The 8,669-nt window shown below is 36.6% G+C and overlaps 1 protein-coding gene across 1 annotated transcript; it reads left to right on the forward strand.

Annotated features, from left to right (window-relative positions):
- Positions 1 to 4,717: 4,717 nt before the first annotated feature.
- Positions 4,718 to 8,525, forward strand: eloca (elongin C paralog a). The gene is made up of 4 exons (XM_088001332.1): positions 4,718 to 4,808; positions 5,322 to 5,349; positions 5,531 to 5,674; positions 8,102 to 8,525. Exons 2-4 carry the CDS (start codon positions 5,346 to 5,348, stop codon positions 8,290 to 8,292), a joined length of 339 nt encoding a protein of 112 aa, XP_087857458.1. The 5' UTR covers positions 4,718 to 4,808; positions 5,322 to 5,345; the 3' UTR covers positions 8,293 to 8,525.
- Positions 8,526 to 8,669: the final 144 nt, after the last annotated feature.

Raw genomic sequence — 8,669 nt, forward strand, 5'->3', positions numbered from 1 at the left:
GTTTACAGACAAGAACAGCATCATACCATAATAACAGGTACACTTTGTTGGCTCACTTCTCACAGGGTTGTAATTTTCCAAAACATCTCAACATTAGACATTGAAGTCAGCCCCTATTTCCCTCCAGTACGCTGTGTCTGTTTGATAAACAGCACTGCTATACCCAGTTGTTTGGGTCTCTGAAGAAAAACAGGACAGCGTCTGCACTACTAGAGTGAGTGTATGTGGGACAACGTGGCACATGGAATAACAACAGGTTCAAATAAAATAACAGTTTAATGTACTGTTATTATATCTTTGACACCACATGAGTAAAAATTTGAAAAAAAAAGTGTTAAATATGATTAGTGTTAAGAATAAAGCTATTAAACTAATTTGTAGTTTCATGACTCACACTTGAGTTTTTAGTTTTGGTTTTGTTTTTAGCTTACGTGTTCCGACTGAGCTTCTTTAAATCAGGACTGACATGAGAATTTTAAGGCACTGTGAATGGCTGCAGGCTAAAGGAACAGCACCCCCAAATTCATTGTGACAAGCCTTACCCCCCCACCCCCACCCCAAGGGAAGAAATGCCAGAAACGCCCCCACCTCATTGTTCCACATCATGACTAGAAAATTTGACCTGGTTTTATGTCGTACTTCTTCATTAAAACGCCGGTCAGAAAGATGCAGTGAACTGACATTTGACTGGTATTGAGTTATTAAACTGGTGTTATAAACAAGCTAGGATTAATGTACGCTGCAAAAGTGTTCAGTGTTCAGTGAGGGAATAATTCAAGCTTAAATGGTAAATATTGTGATCGGCAAAGACAAAACGGTGTATAATTACAAAGTGGAGGGAAGAGTACACATGAATTTCATAATTTTCTTTAACCAACTAAATTTGGTGCAAATATTTATCCAATAGAAAATATTGAATAAAAGTCCCTCAAGCTCAGACAGATGACATGGACAGCATCTGTCATGATTTGTTGTGGTAGAGTTGCAGTCTCAAGAATTATAAACTTACAGAGCACACTGGGGAAGTGGGGAGAGATCTAAACTGGTGAGAAACACAAGAGGAGGACAGGCACGGAATCAGACAGGTGCAAAAGGATAACACTGGGTAAGCAAAGGAGGGATCTGGAAAGGAATGGACTGACCACATCAGTATTTGAATGCCGTGGAGGTGATTACGGAGAACAGGAGCAAGTTGATCCAATTGCAGCTGTGATAAGACATGAACCGATGAGCTGACAGAACAGAACATAACACTGGAACGAGTCACACCAAAAGAACCTGAACACTCATCTAAGGCAAAACTAACCTGAAAGTCCAGGGATCATGAAACCTCTACTTCTGGTAATCTGTTAGATTTAGCCATGAACTTTGACTGGGCCATTCAAACACATGGATATGCTTTAATCTAAATGACTTCACAGTAGCTCTGATTCCATGCTGGAGCGTTGACCTCCATCCCAATCTCAAGTCTTGTGCAGCCTCTTACACGTTTTGATCAAGTATTGTCCTATATTTAGCTCCCATCTTCCTGTTAGCTCTGAACCAGCATCCCTGTACCTGCAGAAGAAGCACATCTCCATGGCATCATGCTATGTCCACCACATTTCACCGTGAAAAAGCTGTGTTCAGAGTGATGTGCAGTATATTATAAATTTTCTGCTACACGTATAATTTTATATCTAAGCCAGAAAGTTTAATTTTGGTCTCATTAGAACAGAGTACATTTTGTCTGTATATTTGCTACATGGCTCATTTAAGTAATTAGGGAAAAAAAAAAAAAGAAGCTATTTTTAAAACTTTTTTTAAGCAAAACAATGGGTTACCATTTGTCACTTTCCAGTAAAGGGCACATTTATGCAGTGCACAGCTACTACACTAATAGTCCAGTCAGCAGATTGTTCTCCCTGAGCTGTTGATCTCTGCTGCTTCTCCAGAGTTACCATGCAACTTTTGGCTACTTCTATGAGTCATACTCAATGGGCAGCTTAATATTTGTGCCATAATCTGTGAAATCTTCAGCATGGACAATGTTTTCTGATCTAACTATGCTAATCTGGAATAATCTTCCAGAAAAGTTCAAAACACTGAGTTTCTTTAAACCATACAAACAAGCAGACACTAATTGGATGGCTTCAGAAGGCAGTTTGGTACAGCAGAATATTATTTGTAAAAATAAATGTAAACTTAACTTTTTCTTCATAATGCACTATGCGTTTCTTTACCACATAAAATCCCAAATAAAATACATCAAGATATGATTTTGTGCAGAATTAAAACTCAAGGCACTGTATATAACAGAATGCATGTTTTTTGGTCCATGAAAAATATGTGATATGTCTCATGCTTCACTTATAAAACGGCGGCTGCCTTTTCTTGCTTATTACCTGCACCCTAATGTTTCCTCACCAGCTTTGAGAGGCGTGTGAAACTGTCTTCAGAGTGGTTGAAGGGACTGTCGTTGGGGCTGGGCCAGACAAGAGAATTTGCATGTATTGTCTATGTTTATGTGTTGCGTTTAGGAAGCCCTGTTCTGAAGGCCTGCAGCAGCCTTCCCCCCAAAATAGAGCTGAGAGCAGCTGCAGCAGGGCGGGTCGTATCAGAAAGACATCAAAGCGGCTGCTCTCTCCCGCCCACTTATGATCAAGTACTAATGGTGTAATGGAAGGTCGGTGATTGTTTTTGGTCGTGAGTGAGTTGTGGGTGAGTTGTGTGCGAGAGTTTACAAGAAGCACAGACAGTGGCAGAGGTTGCAAGACCACTCAGGAAGATAAAATGACAGGATAACTAAAGCTCAGACAGAAACTCCAGGTCAGATGTCACCTCTACATGAGTCGCTGCTGACATCTGTTCCACCAATAGGCACACTCGGTTATTAAATACTGGCCAGAGATGTCTAGGGAAAACAAAAATCTGTTGGCCTTTTGAAAACATCCTAAATTAACAAAGTGCTAATCAATACAAAAATTCATCACCCCGGCATATGAGGAGCACTGTGCTCCCTCTGTGAACTCTTCTGGTTCAAACGGCGCAATTTACAGTCACACTCAGTGTTCGAGCTGTCAGTGTCACAGCTCAGATAACTCTGTCCATTTGGAAGCCTCAGATTTCAGCAGTCATCACTTTTCCTCTTGAAAGTACTCCACACTGGGATATGGGCAAAGTCACACTATGAACATAGCTTTGGAGTTTGGAGTTTTAAGGGCTGAATGGGCTGGAATGAACTTAACAGGTTTTTGATTTAAACGACGAGCTGAATTATTTGGTTTAAGAAGGAGGTTCTTTTATTCAACCTTGTAGCAAAGCTCCACTGTAAGTGGTGTACTTTTTACATTTTCTAAAATCAAATGAATAGATAAATAGATAAAACTGGTATGATATGTTTTATTATTAATGATATGTTTCATTTCTATTGGGTGGACCTATGAAAATGTATAAGGGGTACACGGTACACGTCTTCTCTGTTGAATGCAGATTTATGGGCTAGCAAAATGTCTCTGTCATGTCCCACAACCACCTGCTTTAACTCATCAAGGGAGGTGGAGGCAGAGAGGCACAGGCGCCCCCTTTTGGAGAAAGAGCGCAATGACCTGTAAATTCAAAGTCATTTTACCACGTGGTTCTCAGGTTTTTATACTCCAAGTACCACCACCTTGACTTTTATTTTAAAGCATAATCACATCCAAACTTGAACTCTGGCAGCTGTTTGTTTTACATCATTAGAAAAATAAAAATAAAACAAATAAACTTTACAAAACACGTTCCTGTCCACTGAAACTGCTTAATTAGTCTGAATTCCATATGGTAAAATCTGAAGATTATCATCAAGCTAGGCCTCAAATTCCAACATTGCTAAATACGTTAAAGAAAAAAAGAAAAAAAATATATATATATATATATATATATATGCCTCAAAAAAATAAAGGGAACACTCAAATAACACATATTCTCATTGAATCATCAATGGAAATCAAATTTATTAACCAATGGAGGCCTGGATTTGGAGCCACACACAAAATTAAAGTGAAATGTTCCCTTTATTTTTTGAGCAGTATATATATATATATATATATATATATATATATATATATATATGTATATATATATATATATATATATATATATATATATATACCGTATACCGTATATAAGAGGTATACGGTATATACCTCTTATATACCGTATATAAGAGGTATATATATATATATATATATATATATATATATATATATATATATATATATATATATATATATATATATATATATATATATATATACATGTGCAATGATTCTCATTTCATAAAATTGTGCACACGAATTTTATGAAAGGGTGACCATGTTGCTGCAGTGTTTCAAAGAAGAGAATACTTTGCTATTGTACTGTGTTGGTATTACCATCCTATTACGATTCTGTCTGTAAAATAAACATATCTGATATAAATTATTTAAAAAAAAGAAACACACGGGGAATATACTTGTATATGAATACGCTTGATGTAAGTTATTTCTTTAGAAAGTGTATTTCTTTGAGATTGGCCCATATGTTGTTGTATTTCTGTTATTTCTTAGAAATATGGATAATTGAGCATATTTATTTAAATTTGTAATTTTCTATTTTTTTAATTAATAAAAAATATATTTATACATAATGTATGTATTTATTAAATGTAAATATTTATATCACATGGTAGGAAAAAATGTACACGGAACACATTTATCGCGGACCGACCGGGTACCACCAACAAATTAGTTCCGGGTGGCTAACGTTAGCTGAAATTTTATCTCCGTAGCTCAGTTATCCACACGGCGGTAAGAACACCTTTTTTTATCTTGACTAAATGCCCATTATTGTATTATTTCCCGAAATAAATGTCTGCTATGCTGTTTACACAGAGATCAGTTATTGGGAAGATATTTTGTCTATTTTAAAATGAGTTAGCTCCTTTAGCTACCACTGCTAACGCGAACGCGTTTAAAAACATTATCTGAAAACAAACAGGCCGCTGCCGATATGGTTGAAACTTCCTAAAAACATAGCCATGCTTATGTCATAGTTATACATATTTATGTGTACATTAGTCACTGTCTGAAGATTTTCTGGACAATGTTTATCTTGGCTAAATTTAAAGTTCCGCAGTGACTGTCAGAAATCACTTCCAGTAAACCGAATGGGGCTTACATAATTTTTTTTACCGTCAATGATCTAATCATTATTTAGAATTGACCAGTTTCACATTTCAGATGTTTACCCATTTTAACATCTTTCAATTAAATTTTAGGCGAATTAAATTATGTTCTGTGTTTTTCTACTTTGGCTTTTAGGATTAACAGAAATCCCGGAACAAGATGGGTGAGGAGTCACGTCACACATTTATCTCTACCTTTATTAAAAAATTCTGTTGTCAGTCCATAAAATCAATTTGCTGTTTCACAGTTTGTTTTTCGGTAGTTAACTGAAAAAAACGGCTAGAGATTGTTTGCCACTGTGCTATTTAGTCTCAGATTGTCATTTTTATATTATGACTTGACAGATGGTGAGGAGAGAACTTTTGGTGGCTGTGAAGGGCCAGATGCCATGTATGTGAAGCTCATTTCCTCAGACGGCCATGAATTCATTGTGAAAAGAGAACATGCCTTAACATCGGGAACCATCAAAGCCATGTTAAGTGGCCCAGGTGAGGACTAAGCCAAGGCATTTGAGCTCTTCTTTATGATTAAAAAAATGTTTTTGAGCTGTAAAATGCTTTGATCAGCATTTTGTTTATGGTTCTCTTGCCTGGCAAGACTTTTGTGTTGTAGGGATATTTTTGTAAAAGGAGTGGATTCCAAATCAAATGGGTGTATTAATTGTACATTAAATAACATACAACAAAAGTAGACATTTCCTGAAGCTTGAAAACATTGTGAAGAAGCAGTAAAGAGATTAATGATGGGAAATATCTCTAGGTAAGATTAAAGAAAAACCACGGCAATGACACAAGGTGGCTGGTAGGTCTGTTTTTGCCAGCTTGTGGTTCCATTTTGGATACGGTTGCTACAGTTAGCCTGACAGCTGATGACAACAGTTCAAAAAGTTCATGCAGAGGGCATAATGTTTAGGGTTCTGGATATCCTGGATAGAGGATAAATGCCTTTCTATCTACTGCGCAGTCCTCTTGAATATAAAGTGACCACAACAAACAAACTACAAAGCTCCTTCCTTTTCATCTTCTTTAGACCTCTAAACCCTCTTTTTTTTTTTTTTATTGTTAACATGATTTAAAGAATTAAAATTAGGACCAATAATTATGAGTCTTGTCGTCTCACAAAAGAAAAACAAAACTGAAATGCAGACATTGTGGATCCTTTCTCAAATTATGTTTTGATCTTCATTGCCACCTTCTGTGAGAAAAAAAACATGACTTGATGCCACAAAACAACTATTAGTAGTTAGTTGCCATTTTTCTCACGGACACATCCTTTTATGAACACCAACGCTGTAATAGTTTTGTTGTAGTGGTTATTTCAAGTGAAGCATTTTTGTCATTTCCAAAGTAAATTACTTAATTCAGATAAAGCAGGTCAGTGTTATCTAGCTGCTGATTAGGAGCAATGATTGATAGAAAATGAATCATCACTGATTGTTGTGGATGTATAAAGCCGTGTTGTTTAATAATTATAGACAATAGAAGCCATAGTCTTCACGTTTCAGGACTCAAAGTTGCTTGAGGACTCAAATCTGATTGTTCTCTAACTTTTTAACGCTTTGCTTTTTCTTTACAATATGCAATGGCAAAGATTATGTCTAATCTGAACTAATATCCACAATATGTACATTTCAGCTTTGACTCTTTATTGATGAAAAATGTTTTGGTTTTAATCCTTTTCGTCACTTTGTCACATGAAGCTATGTTTTTCCATGTCAGGCATTTTTTAAATTTTTCCTTTGAGAAGTTTTTCAGGGTTTTTCAGTGAAGTCCATGATAGAACCATGCAAGAAAAATGTATTGAGACATTTTGTAAATGACCCGTGTTTCTTAAGATTCCTTAAATATGGTGCAATTGATGTTGAAGTGCCCCGTTCTTTTTCTTTTGGTAATTGCATCACTCTTTGACTCTTCACTTTATGTCCAAAATATTTGAGATTCATAACATATTTGGTGTATTGCTTCGAGTTTTCTGTCTTTGCTGTTTTCCTCTACCTGCATGTTTTCTCTTTTTACAACCTTTTTATTTTGCTTGTACTTGCTCTAAATTTTTAAACAAAACTGACTGAGAACATCGCCATTTTCTGATTCACCTTATTGTAAAGTTTACCTTATTGTAAACTACACTATTTGTGTAGTTTTGCAATAACTCAAACTACACCATCATCAGTCTTTGTAGATTTAAAAAAAATAAATAAAAAAAATCCACACGTACGTTTTTACGTGTTGGCATGCAGCTGTGAACGTGCCGCATCTATAGTCTCTCAAATCTTGCCGTTACCATTTGACTCCACAGATTCTACTCTTTTTAATTTGCTTCTCACAGATAGAACCTTAGCTCCGTTCTGTGTTGCGCCACGGATGCAGTCAGCGTTTACCGGCGTCGTAAGAGGATCCATGCCCTTGCAGCTGCAAGGATGAAAATCCTCAGGGAGTCAAACTAGCCCCTGGTGGTTTTAGAGTTAATCAAACACACTACCGTGTAGGTAATCAGCTCAAGATAGCTCTCTGCGTCCAGGTTTGGCTTACAACATTTAAACACGCTTGATTGACTTAAGCAGAGGTTTACTCAGGTCTGTTCTCCTCACACACACGTTAGGACTCTTGAACTCTTACTGATTGGTGCAGGATTTGCCCATTTGAGGAGTTGAGTGTAAAATCTGAAAACAGTTATGTTTTTAAGGTAATTAAATTGCAGACAAATATGCACCATTAGTCTTGTGCAGATATTAATAGAAAAAATGCATTTCCCCCCCCCCCCACTTTCTTCTCTAATTTTTTTTTTTTTTTTTTTGGGGGGGGGGATTTTTTTAAGTTGTGTCCTACACAACCAGAAGTGGCTTGCCTACGAATCGTCAAATCTGTTTGTCACAAGTTTTCTCATTGGCCTGCTTCACGCTTTTTGCAACCTTGCAGGACAGTTTGCGGAGAACGAAACCAACGAGGTGAACTTCAGGGAGATCCCGTCCCACGTCCTGTCCAAGGTCTGCATGTATTTCACCTACAAGGTCCGTTATACCAACAGCTCCACAGAAATACCAGAGTTCCCCATCGCTCCCGAGATCGCTCTGGAACTGCTCATGGCTGCGAATTTTTTGGATTGTTAAAGTTACAACATGGATGTAAAAACCTGAAACATTTTCTTTTGAGTTTTTTTTTTTTTCAGTATTTAATTGTTTTGCAATTTATTTCACATTATACTTTTTTTTTTTGCTTCTTGTCTGTTGTCATGGTTTCCCTTGTATTACTAAAAAATGTCATTTTAAAATGGAAGCCAGGCGGACATTCCACAGAAATGTCCTCACCTCTACATAGTAAATAAATGCCTGTTCGGTGAGCAGTTTTTCCTCTGGTGTCTGCTTCTCTGCATGAAACGCAAACATAAATGTCATTTTTACAGTAAACGGGATTCAAGTGTTTTGAATGCTTTAGTTCCACAAGTGTGAAATAAAATGCATTAGGCTTTCCGTATTTTTGAACATGG

This window comes from Poecilia mexicana, unplaced genomic scaffold (genome assembly GCF_051168715.1).
Source record: "Poecilia mexicana isolate PSO_F unplaced genomic scaffold, ASM5116871v1 scaffold_20, whole genome shotgun sequence".
Classification (NCBI taxonomy): Eukaryota; Metazoa; Chordata; class Actinopteri; order Cyprinodontiformes; family Poeciliidae; genus Poecilia; species Poecilia mexicana.